This window comes from Telmatherina bonti (assembly GCF_933228915.1).
Source record: "Telmatherina bonti genome assembly, chromosome: 24".
Taxonomy (NCBI): Eukaryota; Metazoa; Chordata; class Actinopteri; order Atheriniformes; family Telmatherinidae; genus Telmatherina; species Telmatherina bonti.
The window spans coordinates 26,889,014-26,916,016 of record NC_136633.1 but is presented as its reverse complement, the minus strand read 5'-3'; the positions used below and the strand labels follow the sequence as shown (position 1 = coordinate 26,916,016).

The following is a 27,003-nucleotide window of genomic DNA, read 5'->3' as shown; positions in this document are numbered from 1 at the left end:
ACAAAAGCTTCAAGAATGTCTATACTGACTATGAATGTTCCATCAAAAGGAGTCAGAAGCAAAGAGTTGTACGTTTGGAAAGAGTTGCTTTAAAAAGTTCTATAAAGACAGAGACTGAGAGAAGTAGCACACATTCCAAACTATAATCGAAGAGGCTTCGTCATATTTAGTTTTTAGCTTGAAAATGTCCAAAAAGGGTTGATTCATAGACTCCAGTGCTTCCGATGAGTCATAAGGCTGTAAAACGTTCAAACAGGTACTGGGGCCCAACACTTTGGAGACCCTTAAAAGTGAGCAATAAAACATTAAACTGAACCCTGTAGCTGACTGGAAGCTTTTAGGGATTTTCTACCAAAGAAGAACCGCTGCTGCTGCTGGTGCTTAGGCGGTTCAGCTCCAGTGCTAGCAAAAAGCAGTTTTGGTTTAGACTGAAAGAGTCTGGTCAGTGATGCATCATTGTTGGCCGGTCACCAGGAACAGAATCAGGATCTGGAAATGTGGGTTTTGTTTGAGTCATTCCTTGCTGCTTCGTTTTCTAATCCCCAGAAATCTTCTGTAAAACTCATTAAACTAATTTGTTGACCAGGAGATGGTGGTCTGTTAGTAGCCAGCAGCAGCCATTTCCTGCTGTAGCTGCTTGAACACAGGTTTGTCCATTTTACCTTGGATCTCTGTGGACGAACAAAGAGCCAGGAAACACCGACTCTCCTCCTCGGACCAGTTCTGCTTGTTCTTGTAGTCAAATTTTAGCTGGTATGAAGATATCGGTCCAACTTCCAATGCTCGTATTTTGGCCAGGTAACCCACCCCCAGCTGCTGACACACACAACGTGAAGCGGCTCTCAACTCTGGCTCAGCAAAGAGTTGGTGCCAGGATAGAACCAGTTTTGAGAACCAGGAGCCTGTGCTTAGCCCCGGTTCTTTGGCTTTGGACTGCCTAAGTCTAGCTCCGAACCAGCTCTGGAACCAGCTCAGTCGGAAAGACCAAAGAGAGGCCAGTAAAGCTACACTGTCATAATGGGATTTGCTTTGATTTCCAGTTACAAGATCAGCTGCTACAGTTGATGAAATGATGACTATAATCATTACAAAAGCTCTCAATATCCTGAGGACCTTCAACTGCATTAAAAAGCATCACTTGTGTGTTTCTCCAACGTAAAGGCTCAGACAGATACCAAAATGTAATATTTCACAAGACATTTAGCTCAGAAACCCAATTTCATCCACCTTTGTTTGCCACGTCTTAAGTCCTAAGTTAAAATACCAACAGAGATAGTCCTGTTTGTTCAGATCAGCTATCGTGCCCAGAAAGTGCCACTTCATAAAACAAAGGGACACTGATCAAAGTCACCTAACCTTGTGGAAAGCCGGCCAACTCAAAGCGGCTTGTTTATGGAGCTTCACATCTGCCAGGCTGAGCCAAAAGAGAAAGAGAAGGCATCCAGACACATCTTGCCAATTACCCGTCACTGTTTCATTGGAGCAAACAATACAGACACAGCAGATGACCCAAGGTTACAGAGGAATGCAAATGCAAGGTGACAGATTTCCACCAGCTTTGTATCTATGAATGTTTTATCGGAGATGATTCAAAGTGAAGCCATTATGTTAAAACCACCTTTGGCTGTAAATCAAAAACACATTTGACAGCCATGCACTTTTCAGTGAAATTACAGCCTTTGCTGCTATACAGTAACCAAGTAACCACTCCAGGCAGAGAACACCATGCTCTGTACTCTCTTCATGCTCTCCTGTTTCGCCCACTCCCTCCTCAAACCCCCTCCTCACCATAAACTCTGCAATCCTGCCTCCTGTGTGCTGCTGCTGCTGCTCCTGTGATGGCACCAGCAGGTGGAAACCCACTGGGATGCTGAGTGTGCACTAGAGTATGCACAGGCTGCTGCTGGGGTGAGTTGAGTCACTGGTATGGGGTAGTGATGGCAGGGGAACACATAAACTGCCTGCCAAACCACGGGGGGTTGGGAGGGGAGGGCATTGCTCAAAACAAGGGAGACCAAGTGGAGTCAAAGGACTCAATGGAGGCAGGACCTGCTTGTGCTGGGGTGGGACTAAACAAGTTTAACCATGTATTATCGAACATAGACAGTCGTACGGGATGATGAGGATCTAAAATGAACGTTGAATGCAAATCCAAAGTTAATCATCATTTGAGGAGATGGAAGAACTTCACTGGTCATCCTCAGAACTATTTGTTAGCTTTAGCCACTTCTGCTAATTAAAGCTGTGTTTGAAAAAAAACAACGTGAAAACAAAGCCACCTTATTAACCTATAAAAAATAAGCACAGTGCTTAACCTTCAGCATAACTGTGGTCCAGTGTTGTAAAGCCAGATTAAATGTTGACGTGGTCTTGTTGATCGTGACGGATGGGTGAGCTCGTGTGCAACCAGTTTGAGACCAGTTGCTGGTCTCCGAAAACAGAAATAAAATGATGCGCACATGAGCATATTTTTAATATTCTGACTTTGGCTGTTTGAAGCCAAATAAATTATTATTGTGCTCCTTAAGACAAAGTTATTAAAGAAAGAAAACATTACACCAGTTCTATTTGTCTGTCATGGTGAAGATTACGAAGTTTTATGAAAGGAAAATAATCTGAAGAAAGAAGCACATGGAAAAACACCCGTGTGTAAAGGAACATGTGTTTTTTCCTCCAGTGGTGCATCATGAAACCTGCCTTTACTTTAGCACTTGTATTCCGGTATCATAAGGAAATGTTAAAGCACTTGAACCAAAACTAAACTTAAAATCTACTTTTTCTTCTTTTTTTTTTTTACAGCAGTTCCTGCGTTCTGATGGAACACCTACATCCACTGGGTGCGTTACTGGAGATGCCACTGGCCAGTAGGATCCTGAGAATTAGAAACTTATTCACCATTTCTATTTACCAGGATGCGTTTCACTTTACGGCACCGCCTCATATAGCAGACAGTGGATGGCAACACACGGGCAGTCATGGGCGTGCATGTCGACTCATCCAAGTGGTCAACATCGGACTGACTTTTACTCGCTGGAAAGCGTCCAGACAAGAGACAGGATACAAGATGAAGGCAGAATTAGTTGCTGTTAGATCAGCAGTGCTTCTTTTAAGTCTCTTAAAGAACATTTTCATTTAAAACCAAATTTAGGTTGGTAAAGTAAAAAAAGTCGCCACATCTATCATGCACATCGCTACAAAGTGGAACTGGTTCCAGTCCACATAGACCTGTTCCATCATGTCACATCATCATGTTCCAGGACACATTTAGCAGCCATGATCTTTGATAACTGGCATTTGTTGCTAAATATATGATGTCATATAAAGCCATGCATCCTTTATTTAACTGCGGTGTTAGAATCTACTGACATGCACACAAAGGAACTGAAAACAACCCGTCCTGATGTGCAAGTTGTCATAAACGCCTCATTCAGAAGCGTGTCAAAGAAAAACAAACACAAGATTGCTATGTATAAAAGCCATGCCCATGATGATGTCATATTATCCACAGAAATCAGCAGATAGTTTAACATTTGAACCTATTTCCATTCATTGCTCAGTCATTTATTTCCCTGTCACACAGGATTATCATTCTCTTTTTTTAAAGGTCAATCAGCAGCTTTTCAGCTTTTACAGAAGGAAAAAAAAAAGTCTGATTATTGAAGTTTTTAGAAAACATTTTACCTTATGTGCACATATAAATCTAATCAGGGTTTTAACTCACATCTTGGGACGCTGCAAGGTGAAGCAGGATGCCAGCAGTCACCTCGCATTGCAGGGAAAACGTTGGGGCTTATGGAAAACTAAATAATTATAAAGTATGGATTTTATTGCAAAAATTACCAATAAAAATTAAATACTTAAAGACAAGGTTACCATAGGTGACTTTATGTTACAGATCTATATTTGTCGCTCATGCGCTTCATGCTTTGGACTCCAAAGGAGTGTCTTACTGGTGTGTTCAGACCAAACGCGTTTTGAGCGTCGAGAGCAGCAGGTTTCCATGTAAAGTCTATGTGGAGGCGCGGCAAGGGGGCGTCGAGCTTTCTCGCGTCGCGTTTTGAGCCTTTTAGGCGTTAGCGTTCCATGCAGAACGTGCTGAACATTTAAGAAGTTTTTAAAGCTTTTGACGTGGAACGCGCGTCAAAAGCCAGAGATGGACAAAGCTGAACTTGCTCCTGGAGGATTCCTGTGGTGAACCCAGACACGGGGCTGAGACGCCATTACTCCGTGCAATATGTAGGATAACCATTCCCTGCTAAAAAGCTGAATGTTACTGATTTGGCAACGTAGCAGGATACGTTGCCTAGCAACGCTTTGTTTGGGGGCAACGGCGGCTCTCTGCTGAGTGCGGCTCTTGTTGCATTAACACTGACTATCACTGCCCTATGACAACGTCCTCTAGCTTTATTTATTAAATAAAACCATGTCATCTCTCTACTGAATCCGCCATCATTCAAACTGACCGGAAGGAAAGCGCCGCCTCCTTCCTCTCTTTTCCGCCACGTTTGCCGCTCGCTCCAGACACACAAGCGGCAGACGCGGCAGGAGCGTTGGGAGCGTTTTGGGCGTCGGACACAAAAGTGGCAGTTTAGTGACCAGCGTCGAGCGTTCAGCGTTTGCATTTGGTCTGAACACACCGTAAGACATGTAAAATGTAGCTGCATTATGTAATGTTAGCATGGAAATGCCAAATCAAATCAAACTTTATTTGCACTTTTCATACATAATTCTAATTTATTCAACAAATTTAATCAAAACAAATATCAAAGTGCTTAACATTAAAAAAAATTTAAAATAGTTTCACATTTAAAAGCACACACACACACACACGTTACCCACACACGCACACAACCAAACCCTTCCCCTCATCATAGATGCCAAAATAAAAGCTAATAACTTTAGGATTCTGTCATCTGTATCTGGCTTGATGCCGCTGGGCAGCTCCTGACATCTGAATCCGTTCATGTCAGGAGCCGCTCCAAGAGTGACCAACAGAGATGCAGTCACAGGTTATGCAGCCATATGGCATCAGTGCAGAGCCCCTACCAACACCACCCCCACCGCAACAGCCCTATTGGTCAAACAGGTGCGGCCCCCGACACGGAGGATCCCCATGAGAAAACGCACTGATATGAAAAGCAAGAAGGTGTAACGCTCAATCGCCTGCAGTGCTGACGAAGCTCAAACAATCAGTGTTGTCGTAGCTACATATACACACACCCCGAGTACTGGAGTATGTTGTATTTGTCACACATCACATGACTGCAGCAGAGTTGCAGGATAAGCCTGACTGCGGGAAAAAAAAAGAGGAAAAAACATTCTCTCATTCATTTCCACAACAACCAGATGCTTGAGTGACAAATCTTAATTAATCCACTGACTCCCCACAGCGAGGTGACGAGTGGCGAGAAGAGCCCGCAGGAGGACCTGCGCCGCGGCTTGCGAGCATCGTGAGGCTGGGAGGATCACAGCGCCATGCCAAGGGCATGACATAACAGCGGTGGAGATATTAAAAGCAACGCAGCACTGAGATCTGCAGAGTGTGTGAATTCTGCAGGTTTTAATCAAGCTGCGCTGATGTCCACATACATTAAAACCTGGTTAATGTAGTAACAAATAACTCCTGAAGACAACACATTAAAGACAGAAAATAGTCAATTTGATTCACTCTGCTTATTTTTTTATTCTCTAAGAAAATAAAAAAAAAAAATCAAAAGTAGTGATAAATAAAAAATGTGGCCATTAATAAACTCGTTGAGCACCTGCTGATTACACAGTGTATCAAATTGCCAAGAAGAAAAAGGATTACTTTGTACATCCACATCATAGTCTCATTTCCACTGGCACCTCGGCCAAATTAATTATCTTCCATCAATTAAAGGACAAATTATTATCCAACCACATTCATATGCTAATGAGTCAACTCAGGGATGAGAGAGGGAGAATGGAAAGGCCACAGAATAGTCCTGAGAGACCAAATACTTTGATGAATAAAGGTGGAAACAAGCGGCCATTACCGGTGGGTAAAAGTGAAGCCTATGCATAAAACTGCAGTTCCCCCTTCATCCACTAGGGGCTGCAAAACAGAGCAAATTCCCATAGACTCCCATGTTAAAAAGACCAACTTCACAGCAGAAATAAACATGTTTACAGCAGAAATAAACATGTTAACAGCCTGGTTCAAAAATCCATTTTAGGTTTAACAGGTCAGGTTTACCTTCATGACAACTGTGGGGGGAGTGATTTCTTTTTTTCTAACTCGCCCTTTTAAAAGTAATTTAATCTTGAAATTCTGCATATTTAGGGACGTGTCCTTTTGATTGACAGGTACCCGATCTCCCGCTTCAAGTTTGAAGAACGTAGAACAACCGCGGTTTTTAGCCGGTTAACAACGTGACCTAGCTTTAGCCCGCTTACCTTCGTTAGCTGGTTAGCTCCTGTTATCTCCAGATTAGCTTGGTTAGCTTTTAGCTACAGGCAGCTTGGAGTTCCCTCAATGTCAATCATCCACCATGACGCTCACAGCCCCCCTCTCAGCTCCACCTCTTTGCCCAAATTTGTTATTTCCGGGTGAGACGACACGCATGCACCTGCCAAGATGGCGATGGTAGGAACCGCCCACCGAGCTTCAATTCAGCTCTTCAGAAACCTATGGGTGACGTCACAGAGGCTCCGCCCATCTCTTATATACAGTTTATGGTCGTAACATGAGATTATATGAAACAGGAGATAAAGGAAACAGGCTGATAGAAACAGGAGCCCTGATGACATGCTAACATTAATAACACGACTTCAGTCAAACTAAAGAGCTAGCGATGGTTATTGTTGTCATTTCACAACTATTTAAGCAAACGGCCAAACAATTCCATTATGTGTTCTTATTGAGACTGAGAGACTTTAATGATCAGTTACCCATACTTCATGGATGCACACAAAGTTCAACTTCACACGTTCAGCATCCATCCTTCACTTTGTCTGCACATCCACGGCTTCCATCATCTGCATCATCAGTCGCAGGCTGGAAGAAGTATGAATAGCACTTTCTATATACAGCCTGTTATATTCCTTAACATCGAACCTTAAACGAGACGCTGAAGTAGCATGACACTATCTAGCAACAAACTACTGCTCACTCAAGAAAAATTGGTTTTCAAAGCCCCAGACTAAAAGGTTATGGAACAATGTGCGTGGCACTGAGGATTGCTCGAAGCCAAAGAGCCACGAGAAAGTCTCAGCTCTGCCGACGGAAAACACTCCCACCTCAAAGACACCAGGTGAAAACAAGAGTCTCTTAAAGGAAGAAGGCAGGAGCACTTCATGCTGAGAGATATTTTCATGATAGTTTTCAACCGAGTTATTTATACGCTGCTGCTGAAAAACAAACCCCTCCCCCTCCTCAACCCAACACACTTCAGTGTGTGCCGCAGGTTAACGGCATCAGTCCCAGCTCATTAGCTACAGTCTATTTTACACGGCAAAGTTGCCGCTCTCCTGTGTATCTGTTTCCTCGCTCTTCCTTTACTCAGCTGTGTTTAATTTAAGACATCAAATGGTGCAGCTCACAAAGACGTCCAAAAACTCACCGGTTCCTTTCCACACTGAACGTCACTTCCAATCACACAGTCGGGGAGCTCATTAGGATTTAGCCGTGCTCATCATAATCAATTAAAATCTGACCTTTTGTCCCACTGCGCTGCTTTAAGAGCGCCTGTAGGCTGCTGAGAAATGGGGAAGTGGTGCGGTTTTTAAAAGGTAGAGTAAACCGGAATGGTCTGCGAGGTTGGCGGTGAAATTCCAGAAAAGTTTTTGTATCCACGTGAAAAGGTCAGATCTGAACCACAGATGTCTACATGGATTATTTAAAGGTAATTTAGCACAATAAGCCTGTAATGGATGCAATGGAATAGAGATTTTGCTTTTTGGGATTTTTTTTTTATTTTTGTGATTTAAAAGGAACCCTGACTTAGTGGAAAAACCTCCCTCCCTCAGCTGCAAAATCAGGATCCTAAAAGGAATCTGAGCTGTTTGGCTTCTGTAATTATAATAATTAAAAAGATAAAATGTACCTTGTAATCTGCTATTAGACTTTACATTGCAAGACATTTTGAGTGATGATGTCACATGGTTGCTATGGTTTCAGCCCCTTCACAAGTACACCGACTCCGTAGCAGCGTTTCTTTCACAATAAAAGCGATATCTGTAAGTTTCGACAAACAACTGCAATTTGTGGGTGTTTCCATTAAACAGTATTTTGCCTCAAGTCTTGTAAAATCCTGTTCTCGCGAGATTTTACAAAAATTGCTGTTCACGCAAGATTTTTACTAGATACGAAGAATTTGTTTCGGCTTTTCTTCCTCCTTTTCTTTTCTAAAACTCTAAAATCCACTGTTTGTTCCACACCGCGCCATCTTCACAGGAAATGAACTGGTCACACAACCCCCCACCCACGTCACGTCCAGGGACACGTAAATGCGATCCATTACACTTCTGCGATACATTCCAATATTGAAACGTCTGAAAAACCACCTCATAAGAAAATAAAAACTTTTTTTTTTTTTAGCAATATTTGACTTTTTTTTTTAAAGTGTAGGTGTTTCAATGTTTTATTGTGATATTTAGTTCTTGTGTAATTCTCGGTGTAAAACACGTCTAATGTTACGTTTCAGCCTTTTCAGATGAAACTGAGCTCAGTGACGAAGAACGCTGAAGATATAAAATGATGTTCAGATGGATGAAGAGGAGCCAGATATCTGCTGTTTATGCAGCAGAATGATGCCAATCCGACACATTCTTAGATTACAATGTTGCAGAAGACAAGTCTTCCTCTTGTCTTCCAGCCGCTTACCTGTATAACTATGATCCATGGTGACCGGCTGATGGACATCTGTTGGCCGCTCTACAGCTGCTTTTCTAGTTGTGGTTTTAGTTATGGTTGGAGAAAACTGAACTAACTGAAGCGGTGTGTCGTCTCGTTCCTCCATGTACGGTCACGTTTGCTTTCGCTTCTTTGTTGAGTTTTTTCTTTATTTTGAGGACAACCAACCTTACGGTAGGTCTTTGTCCCAGACAAGGTGCTCTCCATGTAACATAAAAACGTAGCAAACTTTAGATATGAAAGTGATTAGAGTCACCAAGAATGAAATGAAGCACAGTAGGTGAAGGTCCCCAAATTCTAATAGTTAGGGTTCCCTTTGAGAGAAAATAATTATTTTAAATTAAGCCATGAAATACATAACATGTAGAAACAGACAGATGTTCCTGAGCTTCCAACCATGAAACAAAGAGTCACAGAAAACATGCTGACGTAACAGATTTTACATTCATTTCAGATTTCGGAAAATAACTTTTTTTTCTTTACTTCTGCTCTTACTTTAGCTTAAATTTAGATTTTAAAAAAAAAAAAAAAATTGGCCCTCTAGTTGAGATATTAATGGGGATAAATGGCTACCAATTTCCTGAACAACTGAACCCTAGAAGGCTTCTTATAATGATTAATTGAGAAAATTAGACAAACCTGGGTGTTTTGCCCGTATGCGTCTGAATAACCAAACTAGTGGAGGACAATGAGTCGATAGAAAAGCAGCGAATCCATCAGAAACAGTCTCACATATTGATTCATTTTCAGGGGTAATCAGAAGAAGGCTTATGAACCGCGGCGTTGATTCAAACCTCTCACAAAGCCGGAACATCATGTCTATGAGGAAAATCTTCCTCCTTATAAGATGCGGTTTGTATTGTGTGTGTAGAGGCGGTTGCAGCAGGTAAAAGAGATCACAAAGCGATGCTTTTGGCTCATTTCACACGGTTTGTACAGGTGCCACAGCTAAGGAAAGGAAAACGCTGTTAAAAACTCAAATTGTCTTCAATAGAAAGCAGAAAATAAATAAAACATCAAACGGAGGATCGCACGTCTGGTGAAAAGAAACGGCAACAAAGCCGAAAGCAGAGTGAAAGCAGCCATTTCTTCCCGGCATTGGAAAGGTTTCCTGCTGCACGAGGAGCAATGAGAAGTTTACTCTTTGCTGATTGGGGGGAAACTGCATGTTCTACAGTGGAAACAGCTTTTCGTTTGCAGCTTTGCTTAGAAAACTTCTGCCAGACACACCGCTACAGTACAAGACTCAACTACCGCTACAGTACAAGACTCAACTGCCGCTACAGTACAAGACTCAACTGCCGCTACAGTACAAGACTCAACTGCCGCTACAGTACAAGACTCAACTGCCGCTACAGTACAAGACTCAACTACCGCTACAGTACAAGACTCAACTACCGCTACAGTACAAGACTCAACTGCCGCTACAGTACAAGACTCAACTGCCGCTACAGTACAAGACTCAACTGCCGCTACAGTACAAGACTCAACTGCCGCTACAGTACAAGACTCAACTGCCGCTACAGTACAAGACTCAACTGCCGCTACAGTACAAGACTCAACTGCCGCTACAGTACAAGACTCAACTGCCGCTACAGTACAAGACTCAACTGCCGCTACAGTACAAGACTCAACTACCGCTACAGTACAAGACTCAACTGCCGCTACAGTACAAGACTCAACTGCCGCTACAGTACAAGACTCAACTGCCGCTACAGTACAAGACTCAACTGCCGCTACAGTACAAGACTCAACTACCGCTACAGTACAAGACTCAACTACCGCTACAGTACAAGACTCAACTGCCGCTACAGTACAAGACTCAACTGCCGCTACAGTACAAGACTCAACTGCCGCTACAGTACAAGACTCAACTGCCGCTACAGTACAAGACTCAACTACCGCTACAGTACAAGACTCAACTACCGCTACAGTACAAGACTCAACTACCGCTACAGTACAAGACTCAACTACCGCTACAGTACAAGACTCAACTACCGCTACAGTACAAGACTCCCAGTACAAGACTCAACTACCGCTACAGTACAAGACTCAACTACCGCTACAGTACAAGACTCAACTGCCGCTACAGTACAAGACTCAACTGCCGCTACAGTACAAGACTCAACTGCCGCTACAGTACAAGACTCAACTGCCGCTACAGTACAAGACTCAACTGCCGCTACAGTACAAGACTCAACTGCCGCTACAGTACAAGACTCAACTGCCGCTACAGTACAAGACTCAACTGCCGCTACAGTACAAGACTCCCAGTACAAGACTCAACTGCCGCTACAGTACAAGACTCAACTACCGCTACAGTACAAGACTCAACTGCCGCGACAGTACAAGACTCAACTGCCGCTACAGTACAAGACTCAACTGCCGCTACAGTACAAGACTCAACTGCCGCTACAGTACAAGACTCAACTACCGCTACAGTACAAGACTCAACTACCGCTACAGTACAAGACTCAACTACCGCGACAGTACAAGACTCAACTACCGCGACAGTACAAGACTCAACTGCCGCTACAGTACAAGACTCAACTAAGAGGGGTACTTATATCAAGTAAAAAAAACTATAAATAAGTGTTGCAATTAAAAACTATCCCCAGTTTAACAATGAGTCACGGCCACTCAAACCTGAAAAACCGTCGTCTGTGATTTATCCAAAACGCCCAAATTCTGCTTCTACTACAAACCAAAACCACGTCTCTCCCAACAACAGAGGGAGAAAAAAGAAAAGAGAAAAGAGAAGGTACACTACTTCCTTCAAGTGTTTCCCCTATCTCTCAAATATGTTTCCTATTTTTCCCAAAGGGTATCACCTTTATCTTTTTAAAAGTTAGAGATTTTGTTTTCTCCTTTCTATTCCACCTGGCTTCGACTTCAGGTGACGCTGCATTCATGGTAGCTCAAGTTCAGAATCACATCTTTTATTCATCTTTTGTGTTCTTTCTCATTATAATTCACTCCAATAATTATGTAGATGGAACTTCCATCTATATACCCTGCCTCTGGGTCACTCTGGAAACAACGGAGAGCTGTGTTGGGAAAAAACCACAGAACAGCGGAGCGTCTGATGGAAACCAGGCTAAAGTGATGCAGTAAGGTGTGAAAGCAACACTAGGACTGAATGTTGCAAACCTCTCGAACCAAGTCCCAAGCATAGACTGTATATACAGAGATGGACGGAGCCTCCGTGATGTCACACGTAGGTTTCTGAAGAGCTGAACTGAAGCTCGGTGGGCGGTTCCTACCATGGCCATCTTGGCAGCGTCATGCAAATATGGGCAAAGAGGTGGAGCTGAGAGGGGGGCTGTGAGCATCATGGTGGATGATTGACATCGAGCGAACGTCGAGTTTTCTGTAGCTAAGAGCTAACCGAGCTAACCCGGAGATAACAGGAGCTAACCAGCTAACGGAGGTAAGCGGGCTAAAGCTAAGTCATGTTGTTAACCGCGGTTGTTCTACATTCTTCTGACTTGAAACAGGAGATCAGGTACCTGTCAATCAAAAGGACACGCCCCTAAATATGCTGAACTTCGAGATTAAATTACTTTAAAACGGGCGAGTTAGAAAAAAATTCACTCCTCCCACAGTTGTCATGAAATTAAACCTGACCTATTAAACTTAAAATGGATTTTTGAACCGGGCTGTAAACATGTTTATTTCTGCTGTAAACATGTTTATTTCTGCTGTGAAGTTGGTCTTTTTAACATGGGAGTCTATGGGGATTTGCTCTGTTTTGCAGCCCCTAGTGGATGAAGGGGGAACTGCAGTTTTATGCACTTCCACATAGGCTTCACTTTTAACCGCAGGAGGTTGCCGCTTGGTCCCAAGTCACACTGAGCTTAGCAGACCTTTAACAGCCAAAGTAACATCATGCTTGTGTTGAAACTTGGAAATATCCATTTTTCTTTTGGTTTGGGACTCACAAATAGCACAAATGGGAAACTGGAAGCCCCATCAGCAACAGTTTTAGATGCTCCTAAAACAACCCACACAGGAAGAACGGAGAGATAGCAAAGTGCAGAATTTATGGAGCTAATAAGTGAGAGGAGAATCACATCATTTCTGCCATCTCAGGCTGTTTATGAGCAGCTTTCTCATGCTCAAAATACAGAGTCCGCTAAGCGTTACTGAGTCCTACAGATCTCTAAAGAAGGAGATGCTGTGGGAGACGGGTGTAGAGGGGTCAAGGTTCATGTCACGCCTCCACAGCCATCCACTCCGAGAGAGATGTTGATCAATGGAAGAAGCTTTTGGGTCATTTTATCCAAAGCAAGCCTCACAGATTTTACTCAAGTAATCCTCAAAATGACTTTAATTCAATGAATAAAAAACAATATGATGTAATAACTTTAAAGTCAGTTTTATTTCCAACTCATCCATAAATGTTTTTAAAACACCAGGATGTCACTTCCCCGATAAATTATGGAGAAACTTCGGACAAAACCCCAGAAGTGGGAGAAAAATAAACACATCTGCAATATGATTTCATGAACTATTCATGAGGTCAGTCTAATATTTGATCATGTGTTCCTGCAGGAAGGAAAGTTTAAAGTCTTTTCTTCATGCAGAGTCATGGTAAATGCTGCCTGCTTAAGGTTAAAAAGAGAAACCATTAATGCCGGCATTTCCACTGAATGTGGGAATAAACTCACAGAGACAGCAGCTGAAGGGTTATTTCTCTCCAACAATCAGAAATGCTGTTCCTCCTGGCATGGACCGATCATTAATCATGTCTCTCTGCCTGTTTTGAAATGCTGAACATCTCAAAAGTAGACAGAAAGATTAAGACTTATTCCCCCCGGATGACATTTTGAGGATGGTGAGAAATGATTGAAGAGTCAGCTCGGCGTTCGGAGTCTGTCTTTAAAAGGCCCACAGAAGTGTAATCAAGTAAGAGCTCGCGGAAGGCGCGTGGCATGCGACCATCTGACCGTCACGCCACAACGATAGCACTGATGACGCACATTTCTCCATTCTGAACCTCTTCATTTGTCTCTATTTTGTGACAGCCTGCGTCAGACATTTGTTTGTGTTTGTGCAGACCACGGGGTAGGTGAGCTCGGCCAAATGAGTCATAGACAAGAGGATCTGTGGTCGTGTGAAACTGTACAAAGCACAGGAGCAATTTTGGTCCAAAGAGTGTGAATCTTTCTGATAAATAAGCAATTTATGCAGCTGCAAAGGAAATGCAATGCCGTGTTCAACCCAGCAGGTAATCATTGCTTTCTGGCACCAAAAGCCGTAACATTCAGAAAGGCCACTCAATCCAAAATGTAGATGTAGAAAAAGGCTGCTTTTTGCTTAAACATAACACTGGAATTGCCGCAACTCACAACACACACATACAGTGAAGTTGAGGAAAGAGGCGTCTATAATTAAGCTGTAAATTTGGGGTCCAAAATGCTCCATGTCAACCTTGGCTGTGACAGAGTCAGCGACAAGCAATCTGTCACCTGCTTTGGGTTCAGGCTTAAATATTTCAGCAGCCTTCATGAAAAGTGCTGAAGTGGCTCTGTGCATTTTCCTACTGCTTAGCAATTAAAGCAGCCGAGAAGGCAGAGAGACAGCAACGGGTCTGGAAAGCAGCTTCAAAAGCTTCATTCTTCCAACAACAGGAAACTATAGATTTTTGATAAATTACAGTTTTAAAAGACACAAAATGTAGGAAATAATGACCAAAACAGCGTGGGAACTGCTTTTGTTCATGGATTAGTAATTGCTTTCCTGCTTTCAGTGTGCAAACAGCGACATTCCCTTTTCCTGGAAAGGAAAAAAATGGCCATCCATCCATCTGCTGCTGCTTATCCGGGGTCGGGTCGCGGGGGCAGCAGCCTAAGCAGGGAAGCCCAGACTTCCCTCTCCCCAGCCACATTTGCCAACTCTGCGGGGGGGATCCCGAGGCGTTCCCAGGCCAGCCGAGAGATATAATCCCTCCAGCGTGTCCTGGGTCTTCCCCGGGGTCTCCTCCCAGAGGGACGTGCCTGGAACACCTCACCAGGGAGGTCCAGGAGGCATCCTGACCAGATGTCCTAACCACCTCAACTGGTTCCTCTCGATGCGGAGGAGCAGCGGCTCTACTCTGATCTCCTCCCGGATGACCGAGCTCCTCACCATATCTCTAAGGGAGAGCCCGGCCACCCTGCGGAGGAAACTCATTTCCGCCGCCTGTATACGAGATCTCCTTCTTTCGGTCACGACCCACAGCTCATGACCATAGGTGAGGGTAGGAACGTAGATCGACTGGTAAATCGAGAGCTTCGCCTTCTGGCTCAGCTCCTTCTTCACCACGACAGACCGGCGCAGAGCCCGCATTACTGCAGACGCCGCACCGATCCACCTGTCGATCTCACGCTCCATCCTTCCCTCACTCGTGAACAAGACCCTGAGATATTTAAACTCCTCCACTTGAGGCAGGACCTGACTCCCGACCCGGAGAGGGCAATCCACCCTATTCCGGCTGAGGACCATGGTCTCAGATTTGTAAAGTAATAAAAAATGGCTATATCTTCGTTATTTGCCCTTGGAGGGGAGGTGGAAACCCCCCAAAAAAACCAAACAAAACTTGAGTCTGCAACAGGGAATAATAGTTAAAACTGAGCATGTTGCCTTACCTGTGACTGACAGCTCAGTCGTCCTCCGGACCACAAAGTTCCCAAAATGCAGTTCACAGGTGTAATTCCCAATGTCGTCTTCCCGCACATCCTTGATGGACAGAGTGTCCCTCTTCCTCTCTATGGTCTCTCTCCATTGCTTTGGCTTGCATTCCTTGTTTTCCAAGAGACAATAAAAAGCAGGGGTTGGTTAAACCTCGCTCCAAGTCGACAGGATGACAGAAACTTAGTAGAACATTTTGTTTTAAACACCAGAGGAACTTTATTCCAGGCGTTAGTTTGCTCTTACCGCGTTATACTTTAACCCAGAAATGTGTCTTTAGTTTTAGTGGATCTATTGTAGGTAACTATAATTAAAACTGTGTCAGTATTATTATCCATTCTTCTACTTCAGTGTGAAACATTTTAAACCAGGAATCTCTGCAAAAGTTTTCTATGAGACGATGCTGCTTTAGTAAAAAAACTTTGCTATATATGATAGTTGGATAGATTATTTCTAAAGTAACCTGCAGGCTTTTCTTTGTGTTCAGGATGAAAAGTACCGAAGTGGTGGTGTAACTTGTTTGGCTTCAGACTTCATTATTTTAGATGATACCTTGGTACCATGCAAAAGACTGGTCCCATTATTACCCACCATTGGTTATTCCTATTACTGGTCAAGCAGGGACAGCTATGCTCCATCATAGGTTGTTCTTATTTTTATTACTTGAAGTCTCTCTTGTTGATTTATCATAATTTCCTATGAGTACTTTTACAAATTTAGCCTTCCCACACACCCCTTCCCTGGGCCCGCCCCCCAGTTGGGGAACCACTGCTTTAACCAGATATGTGACAAGTCCACCTCTACTACTATCATAAAAATTTTCTGTGAAAACAACTGTATTGTCCTCATGAGCACCACTCAACTGGTTTCCAGTACCGTTTGAAGTGAGACAGGCGCTCATCTTCTCTCAACTTCCTCCCACTTGCAATAGACCAGATCACAACCAGCTCAGCTGCAGGCAAACCAGAGGGATCCAAAGGACCCTGTCCTCTCAGCTTGAAGACTTTACTGTCCTTTCAACAATATTATATATATATATATAAAACAATAATAATACATTTTATTTCTAGGTGCCTTTCAGTACCCGATGTCACCTTACAAAAAGAAAAGGAAACAGATCGCATAAGAATAAAAAACATGAAAAACAAAAACAGATAGTTAGGCAGATAGTTAAAGGGGTCAGAGAGAGTCAGCCAGGTTAAACAGATGGGTTTTAAGTTTGGATTTGAATAATAGGAGAGAGTCAATGTTCTGAAGGGAGAAAGTTCCAGGGCGACTAAAGGCTCTGCTGACCATGATGGTGAAGCGACCAGAGGAAAGTGTGAGATGAATGGAGGATGAGGACCTGAGGTACAGGAGGGAGTAGTGATATGGAGCAGGTCAGACAGGTAAGGAAGGATCACATTATGGATGCATTGAAGGTGAGGAGCAGGATCTTGAAGTTGATTCTTTATTGGGAGCCAGGCTTTCTTTTTATATATATATATATATATATATATATATATATATATATATATATATATATATATACACATACATACATACATATCATCATTACCATTATTACCACTTTCTTTACTGCATAATTCCGCATGTGTTCCTTCACAGTGTGGATGTATTTAGTTGTACTTTGCAATTAAGAAAATGAAAGAAATAAAGAAAAACCACTGAGTGAGGAGGTGTGTCCAAACTTTTGACTGGTACTATATATATATATATATATATATATATATATATATATATATATATATATATATATATATATATAACACATACATATGTATTACCACTGTTTATGAAGCACATAACTCAATGTGACCTTTTTTCCGTAATTAAACATTTAAATTCACAATACAAATCCTCTTAAATTCATCTGTAAAGATGAAATTAAATGCATCCATGTGTTTGCATGTGCATGAAAAGGAAGAAAATAGGGAACATTGAAGATGCTCTGTCAAAATACTCCATGTGACTCATTATTTTCCAATTTTTGAGGGTTTGTTTGGATTCATAGGCAGATCATCTGTGAAATTTGCTCCATATATGCCAATGTCATGCAGTGTTTGATATGTTATTTCAAGCAGAACGCCAACGCTGAAATTGGAACAGCTGATTTCTATGTCTGTGTAGAACAAGTTCAGAGTTTTGTTGTTCATTTCAATGATGGTTACTGTTTGTGTTAGAAAGTCATTTCCAAGAGAATGGGGAAAAAGAAGTCGGGCTGATATTTGTTGTGTTTTTATGGCGGGGATGACATTAAGGTTAGCTGATTTTAGCCCTACACTATAAAACAATGAGAGGCAACAGTTTTATTCAGGCTATCCAGCTGTGTATTGGACTTTTAGTTGGAAAACATGTATTTAAATGGAAACCAGAATTAACAAAGCCACTTGTGTATTTTATGTAAATTATTACTTCATGACAGGATGTAGAAGATTTGTAAAGAGTCAGTGTGTGAGGTGGCTGCAAACACTTGTGACACTTTTTCATGGCCTCAAGGTCAATATGAATTGAAATGAGAGAAGCCAACATTGTTGTTTAGATTTCCTTTTGTATTCTCACGCGTTCTGATGCTTTTACATACACAGACTGAATTCTTTCTTAAAATCTTATTACAAAACATTTATAATCTTCTCTTCTGTCATCTAATTGCATTGAAATGTGCAATTCCTTTACTTCTAGCCAGTAAGAATAATATTTTCCATTTTCTTTGACATATCTTCAACACTAAATTTAAACCATTTAACGTTGGTCTAAAATCAGTGCCATGTAACAAAAAAACATTACACCTTGTGCTGCTTGAGAGAGTTGAGGGATGCTGTCTGTAATGGGAAATAAAGCATTGGGGAGTCATACTATACATACTTCACACTATCATGTGACGGAAAAGAGCAGAAGGTGAACACAGTTGTGCAAATTTTGTGAAGTATACTGAAGTGACAAAAATTTAAAGATGGCCACTAAAGCACCATGTTGCGCAAATCTTTACTGGAGACATCTGGGGATAAGCGTATTAACAACAATCATTGCTGAATGATTTGCAAATCATGCATCGCTAAGTTAACAAAAGAAACTCACATATTTTAAGAGATCGACAAATTTGGAACGAAAGTGGAATTTCCAGGTTTTTTTTTATTGCTTTTAAACGTAACACTGTCCATGCATAAATAAAAGGGAATTAGCATATTTAACATATATATAGGAGATTTATTTTAGGATTAAATGCAATGGCTTATTCATTTATTTTCAGAATTATCCTGGACATTTCCTTGTTTAATGTTTCGGATGCTGTGATGGACTGGCAAGCTGTCCAGGATGTTCCCTGCCTTTCACCCCAAGAGTGCTGGGATAGGCTCCAGCTTCCCAGCGACCCTTCATCAGACTAAGACGTTAGGATGATGAATGAATAAATAAATGTTTCAGATGAAGTATAGTATCCTAAAAAAAAACCACACAATGTCCATGAAAGTCACTGATTCTCCTACGAGACTGAAGAGAAAAGTGGACCATCATTGGCTTCTTTGCTTTGGGCTGTAAAGTGTTTTTTTTTTGTTTTTTTTTTCTTTTTAATCAATTGTTACCATGACCTTCGAGTAAGAAGAGACTTTGCAGCAGTTGATAACTACTTTATGGTGGGAGCGACAACAGCAGCAGTAACAACCAAGTTGACAAAAAGTGGCTGCAGCTTCACTTAAACCCTTTCCTGAAATTAGGCGAGCGCAACTCTACTAAATTCTGTATCAGCCTGATACCATGTCATAAAGTACTCGTATCCTTGATATTGATACTTTTAAAAAGGCTGTCAAAAGCGGCCAAGGAAGCCTGGAGTTTAAAACCAACTTCTGGGTTACCTCCCAGGTAGGTACACGTTGTTGCCTTCTCATTTGACACCATCGACTGCCCAGTCGGGCTTTTCAATGCTGGCCTTTGGGTGGTGAGAACCACCTGCTGAAGGAATGTCACCACTGCTGGATGCTCAATAGTAAACACAGGACACACTATACAGAACAGCCTTTAATAGAACAGTATAATTACCCTTGTTCTATATCCTTACACCATAATACAGGAGTACAGACGTCAGTATTTAACCCCCTAACCTTCATGCTACAGCTACATCTGATTTTCCAGTCCATATCTCCATCTCTCCATGAGCAGCATGTTGACAAAGTAGAAGAGAAATTCAGACGAGGGAAAAAAACCTGAAATTTCCTTGTGTTCCAACTTTGATAACTTTATGCTGGTTACAGTTACAATAAATCTGAAAGCGGAGGGTAAAACTTTAGAGTGTTATCTTTATATAGAGACCATGCTTTTGAACCTACTCCAAAGAGTTCAAGAACAGCATCTAATTTAACTTGGGTATGTCTTTTTCAGGCGTATTTGGCATTTTGGGGGGGGGGGGGGGGGGGGGGGGGGATTGTTCAGGGGTTAACCTGGGCTTCAGATTTTGGACCACCTGAGGCAACAGAAGCTGGAATACGGACGGTTAACCTCCCAGAATTCAATCAGGTTGGTGAAAGCGATCACCGATAACCAGAGTCCAAGGAGCCGACAGTCATTACCTGTTATTTTAATTTAATTTCTGTGGGAGAGTAAAACAATGTGGCCATTTAATCCTGAACTCTTAACGTTTGATGAATTGGTCCCTGAGCTGCATCTAGCAGGCCTGTCAAAGCGGCCTGTCAGACATTATGGTCCTGCCTGGGCCAGTTACACTGGTCCAGTTCAAAAGACAGGGAGCTAGAGAGGTGTATGTTCACACTAAATGTGTTCTTGTCCCATAAATCAAAGAAATAAAACTTTTTTTCTAAAGTAACTGGAGCTAAATACAAGTGACACAAAATAATGAGACGTTTTTTCTATTCTATAACAAAAGAAATCACATCTTACCTTGTACCACACAATGTCAGGCTCCACCCCTGGCTGTATGTAATCCTCAATGCCTGGGCAAGTGATGTCTTTGCTTTTGCTGAGTTCAGCCTTCTCAAAGAACCTCATTTTGGAGTTGTAGCAGAGGTCTGTGTCATTTTCTGCCACTGTCAGAGACATGGACACCTTCATGCAATACGTGGAGTTCCTGCAAAGAGACAATGTGGACAAATCTGTCAGCAAAAACCATTTAGCATCATACTGAAGTCTAGCTGGATGCTGCAATAAGTTGCCAGAGCTTCATCTCTTTCATAATTTATGTAAATTTTTTAAAAGAGAAAAACTCTCTTTGCTGTGAATTAATATATTTAATGCAGACAATTAAAAACTGTTTCCTCCCCCTTTGAGGTATAACTACCTGCAATGCATAATGAAGCAAGTTCCCTTAATAATTCATGTTAAACTATGAGTCTGTATGTATAAATTAATACCATATGTGCGTACGGATCAAAGGCTGGCGATGCGGTTTCTACTATAGGGGACAACTCTGAATGTCAACAGTTCTTGAAGATTAATTGAGCCTTTTGTTATCATGTGGTAGGCAGATATATTGACAGGAACGGTAGCAGAAAATTACTTTCAACAATTGATGAACCATAACTGTTCAGGTCATCTACATAAAGATGTGAATTTATAACACAAGGTAGAGGGAGCATAAAATCCAAGATTACTTGTAATGTTTGGAGACTGCATGCTTGCCTGGGTCCAGACATATTGCTGAGTATTCGGGTCACGTTTATTTTCACTGTTTAATGTTTTGGTTATACATCTGAGGAGACAACAGTCCTGTAAAGTCATTCTAAAGTGAACTGATTCAATACTGTTTCACTTTACATTAATTGTAGAATTGCTGGGTTGTAGATTTATGTAAAATAGCTAATTTCCATGTCTTACAAATTCAAGACCTCCAAGGGAAATTCAGCCTTCACATTGGAACAGCCATCAACCAAGTCTTAGGAAAATAAATAAATAAATAAAACTTAAAAATTGTCTGAAGTTTTGTCGGAGTTTGAAAAACAAGCAGTCAGATGCTGCTTCTCTTTTGATTTTAGCTTATTTTGTCACTGTTTCCTGACATGGTAATATCCACTGCTCAAAAAAATAATGGGAACACTTCAACAACACAATGTAACTTCAAGTCAACCACACTTCCGTGAAATGGAATTGTCCATTTAGGAGGCAACACTGACTGGCAATCAATTCCACATGCTGTTGTGCAAATGGAATAGACAACAGGTGGAAATTGTCGGCAATTGGCAAGACACACCCAAAAAAGGAGTGGTTCTGCAGGTGGTGACCACAGACCACTTCTCAGTTCCGATGCTTTCTGGCTGATGTTTTGGTCTCTTTTGAACGCTGGCGGTGCTTTCACTCTAGTGGCAGCATGAGACGGAGTCTACAACCCACACAAGTGGCTCAGGTAGTGCAGCTCATCCAGGATGAGAGATCAATGCCAGCTGTGGGAAGAAGGTTTGCTGTGTCTGTCAGCGTAGTGTCCAGAGCATGGAGGCGCTACCAGGAGACAGGCCAGTACATCAGGAGACGTGGAGGAGGCCGTGGGAGGACAACAACCCAGCAGCAGGACCGCTACCTCCTTCTGAATGCAAGGAGGAACAGGAGGAGCACTGCCAGAGCCCTGCAGAATGAGCTTCAGCAGGCCATGAATGTGCATGGGTCTGTTCAAACAGTCAGAAACAGACTCCATGAGGGTGGTATGAGGGCCCGACGTCCACAGGTGGGGGTTGTGCTTACAGTCCAACACCCTGCAGGACGTTTGGCATTTGCCAGAGAACACCAAGATTGGTAAATTCTCCACTGGCGCCCTGTGCTCTTCACAGATGGAAGCAGGTTCACACTGAGCACATGTGACAGACGTGACAGAGTCTGGAGACGCCGTGGAGAACATTGCCTGCAACATCCTCCAGCAGGACCGGCAGTGGGTCAGTAATGGTGTGGGGTGGCATTTCTTTGGAGGGCCGCACAGCCCTCCATGTGCTCGCCAGAGGTAGCCTGACTGCCATTAGGTACCAAGATGAGATCCTCAGACCCCTTGTGGGACCATATGCTGGTGCGGTTGGCCCTGGGTTCCTCCTAATGCAAGACAATGCTAGACCTCATGTGGCTGGAGTGTGTCAGCAGTTCCTGCAACATGAAGGCATTGATGTTATGGACCGGCCCGCCCGTTCCCCAGACCTGAATCCAGCTGAGCACATCTGGGACATCATGTCTCGCTCCATCCACCAACGCCAAGTTGCACCACAGACTGTCCAGGAGTTGGCGGATGCTTTAGTCCAGGTCTGGGAGGAGATCCCTCAGGAGAACATCCGCCGCCTCATCAGGAGCATGCCCAGGCGTTGTAGGGAGGTCATACAGGCACACGGAGGCCACACACACTACTGAGCCTCATTCTGACTTGTTTAAAGGAAATTACATCGAAGTTGGATCAGCCTGTAGAGTGTTTTTCCACTTTCATTTGGAGTATAACTCCACATCCAGACCTCCATGGGATGATACATTTGATTTTCATTGATCATTTTTGTGTAATTTTGTTGTCAGCACATTTAACTATGGAAAGAACAAAGTATTTAATAAAAATATTTCATTCATTCAGATCTACAACACGTTACTTTAGTGTTCCCTTTATTTTTTTGAACAGTGTCTTTAAATGCCAAATGTAAATTTGTTTGTGTTTTCTCACCACATCGATCAGCAGTTGAGTAAAACTATTTGTTTAACCTTCATCAGCAAATATGTGGAAGCAGCAACTTTCCCTTTCATGCTTCTCCATTTCCTTTTTTCCTCTCTTCCGACCTCTCCGGGTCGGGAGTCAGGTCCTGCCTCAAGTGGAGGAGTTTAAATATCTTGGGGTCTTGTTCACGAGTGAGGGAAGGATGGAGCGCGAGATCGACAGACGGATCGGTGCGGCGTCTGCAGTAATGCGGACTCTGCGCCGGTCTGTCGTGGTGAAGAAGGAGCTGAGCCAGAAGGCGAAGCTCTTGATTTATCAGTCGATCTACGTTCCTACCCTCACCTATGGTCATGAGCTGTGGGCCGTGACCGAAAGAAGGAGATCTCGTATACAGGCGGCTGAAATGGGTTTCCTCCGCAGGGTGGCCGGGCTCTCCCTTAGAGATATGGTGAGGAGCTCGGTCATCCGGGAGGAGATCAGAGTAGAGCCGCTGCTCCTCCGCATCGAGAGGAACCAGTTGAGGTGGCTCGGGCATCTGGTCAGGATGCCTCCTGGACCTCCCTGGTGAGGTGTTCCAGGCACGTCCCTCTGGGAGGAGACCCCGGGGAAGACCCAGGACACGCTGGAGGGATTATATCTCTCGGCTGGCCTGGGAACGCCTCGGGATCCCCCCCGCAGAGTTGGCAAATGAGTCTGGGCTTCACTGCTTATGCCTGGGCCCCGAGACCCAACCCCGGATAAGTGGCAGAAGACGGATGGATGAATAGCTTTTCCATGTTAACTGCACCAATTTCAAATGTACAACTAACCACACAATACTTCTCAGACCCCCAAGGAGAAGAAAATGCATTGAGAAGAAGCTGCAAGCTGTCCTCAATCATGCCAGAGAGAACAAATTGACATCCTTTTGTTCTCGTCTCGAGGAACAGGAAAAGGTTCTTGCGTCTTGCAGAGTATGTAAAAGGCTTAAGCCCCACCCGCTGCCTACTGAGCTGTGGTGCCTGAAGTTTCAGCTCTCCTGAACAGGAATCGGCTCTTCTAAATCACTTCAAAGGTGTTAACTTATTACTTGACAAAATGTCAAGTAATTTTCTCTTTATCCTTGCCAAATTTAATGTAAATTTCCATTTGAGATGTTGATTTAGTGGGCTGCACGGTGAATTTGCATGTTCTCCCCGTGTATGCGTGGGTTCTCTCCAGGTACTCCGGCTTCCTCCCACCATCCGAACACATGCCTGATAGGTTAATTGGTCAATCTAAATTGCCCCTAGGAGTGAGTGTGAGCATGAGTGTGGTTGTTTGTCTCTCTGTGTGGCCCTGCGATGGACTGGCGAGCTGTCCAGGGTGTACCCTGCCTGTCGCCCAAAGCCAGCTGGGATAGGCTCCAGCTTCCCCGCGACCCTGAATTGGAATAAGCGGTTTGGAAAATGTTAATTTAGAGCCCTGCTTGCATAGTACAGCTCACGTGCAACCACATATTCTGTGTCTGAGAATTAATTATGATCTGTAGCTACCGAAACTTGTTTTTGAACTCGAAAGTAAACTGATCGATACTGTCCTCTAGTGGACATATTGTCCATAAGCAGTAGCAGGAACAGTTTTATGAGTATAACCCTTATGTTTGTAAAGAGAGTATAAATATGACTGAAGGGTGAAAGATGTCTGGTTGGACGGAGGAGTCAGCCACCCTCAACAACTTATCTTTGTTAGATGCTAAATATAGACCAGAATGTGTTCTGTCAGCAACACGACAATAAAGCCCGTTTTCCCCATTTAGGTTTGGTTTACACATAAATATTTACTTCAACAGAATAAGAACATTTTCATGAATTGAGCCAAACTTCTTTTTACAATGCCTCCATCATAGTCATAGAAGTCATTTTGTAGGTTGCAATGGTTTCATGTGAACATATCACAACCGAACCAGCTTTATTGGAGTGAAATGACCAACTACAAAGTCAGAAACAGATCAAGGGCAGAAACTGTCACCATCATGAACATGTTCTGTAGAGTTCAGTTTTCATGACCACTGGAGGTCACATATCAGGCTGGATGGAATGGCAAAGAGGATATTTTCAGTACTGGTCAGTTTTTATTTTGATCACAATATAAACTGTTTGGTTGTCTCTACCAGCGGTTCTCAACCTTTGTGCAACACATTACCCCTAGTAAGATTTTTTATTTTTTCTGTCAAGTACCCCCACCCCACTGCAAATTATATTTGGTTAAACAAATCTTGAAATACAACACTTTGTCGTTTGTGTTTGGTTTATAAAACTTTTAACCGTGCAAAACAACGGAAATCTCTACGACGCTTCAACCAGGACTCCGTGGTTTGTGTTGTCAAGGCGACAGTGACTGACGGATATGCTTTGCCTTATAACGGATGGGGTTCAATTCACATCAGAATGTGAGGTTTTGGGAGGGATGAAATGGTGTAAATCTAAATGTAAATTCAGTTTATAATGTACACCTACATTTGATAAAATATATTAAATATTTATATATCCTATTGATATTTTGTTTCAGGATGTTTTAAAGAAAACAAATATTTGTTTTCAAAACAATTCACATACCCCCTAGAATGCCTTAAGTACCCCCAGGTGTACGCGTACTCCCATTTGAGAAACAGTGGTCTAGGCAAGAGGTGGCGAACTCTGGCCTACAGTGGGATTATTTTTGGTCCACTGGAACTATACTGCACATGTACTGCCAATATCACCAACCCCAAGAATGCTCTGGTCGAGGTTTGGTGCATCAGTTAGGACAGGACGCTCTCCTCTGTAGCCAGTAACCATAGCAACGTCCAGCTACTGCAGCAGGGATGGTGTAATAAGGCCTATAATGAGGAAAGGTTTGGGAAAAAGTGCATGATTAAAGTTTGTGAGCTCGTGTACCCAGAGAACACAGGAGAACCTGAACAGAAACACAGTAGCTGAAAGCACATGGGAGTTTTACACCAATCTATGGGGTAGATTGTCATATCTGGAAGATTTTTCCAATAAATAGCCACATTAGCCTGCGATCATGTCCAATTTTAAATTTTGTCCCTCTGTATATTTGAAATTGAGACCCGTGGTCTAGACCCACGATGGACTGGTCGTCCATTCAGGGTGTGTCTTGCTTCTCGCCTGGTTAGCTGTTGGGATAAGCTCCACCCCTTCGCCACCCGACATTGGAGTTTTACAACAACCTGTGCAATTTGGATTGTCCTCTGCTGGAAATAAACAATCCTTTGCAGTACTACCATAGACCACAGTCATTTACGATATCATTCATACATGTCCTGTTTGATCATGTTTTAAAACCATTACGCTCCACTTCCATACACACCCCTCTCTGCCGTGCTCATTGGCTGTGACCGGTTTGGGCTTCACACCATGTAAACTCAACTTAGTTCCTTTCATTTGACCTAACGAAGTGTTTATCAGACTAATTTCCATGTTCTTTGGTAAGGATTCATCTCAGTTTAATAATGAATAGGAAGCAATTAGCATATTAAGTTATTCCATTTCTTTTGAACTGATGGTCTTAGTCTGAAGCACTTTCCCAGTGATGCTCTAGAGCCAGATGTGGAATGACTTAGAACCCACTCAATACCCCAGGAAAACTGCTGAAACTGCATTTCCACCAGGAGTCAATCCTCCTGAATCCTTTTCAATCTTCTTAATATTTTTAATGAGATATGATGACGACGTGTAGACAAACAAACTGATACGAAGTAGGCTTTAGTCTTCACAAGCAAGTTCATAGGGAGTCAACAATTCATTTCAATTCATTTCAATTTAAATTAACTTAAATGAAATTAAATGATAAAATTTGCCCATTTGAGCTCAAA

General features: G+C 42.7%; 1 protein-coding gene across 1 annotated transcript in view; it reads right to left on the bottom strand.

The window, feature by feature from the left end:
• The window catches only part of LOC306773712 (interleukin-1 receptor accessory protein-like 1), a gene marked incomplete at both ends in the record, with an annotated part of 317,198 nt that overhangs the window by 179,723 nt on the left and 110,472 nt on the right, over positions 1-27,003 (bottom strand). The window contains 2 exons of the mRNA XM_079263606.1: positions 15,505-15,658; positions 20,438-20,624. Coding sequence (XP_079119732.1) covers positions 15,505-15,658; positions 20,438-20,624 — 341 coding nt within the window. The remainder of the gene's footprint in view (positions 1-15,504; positions 15,659-20,437; positions 20,625-27,003) is intronic.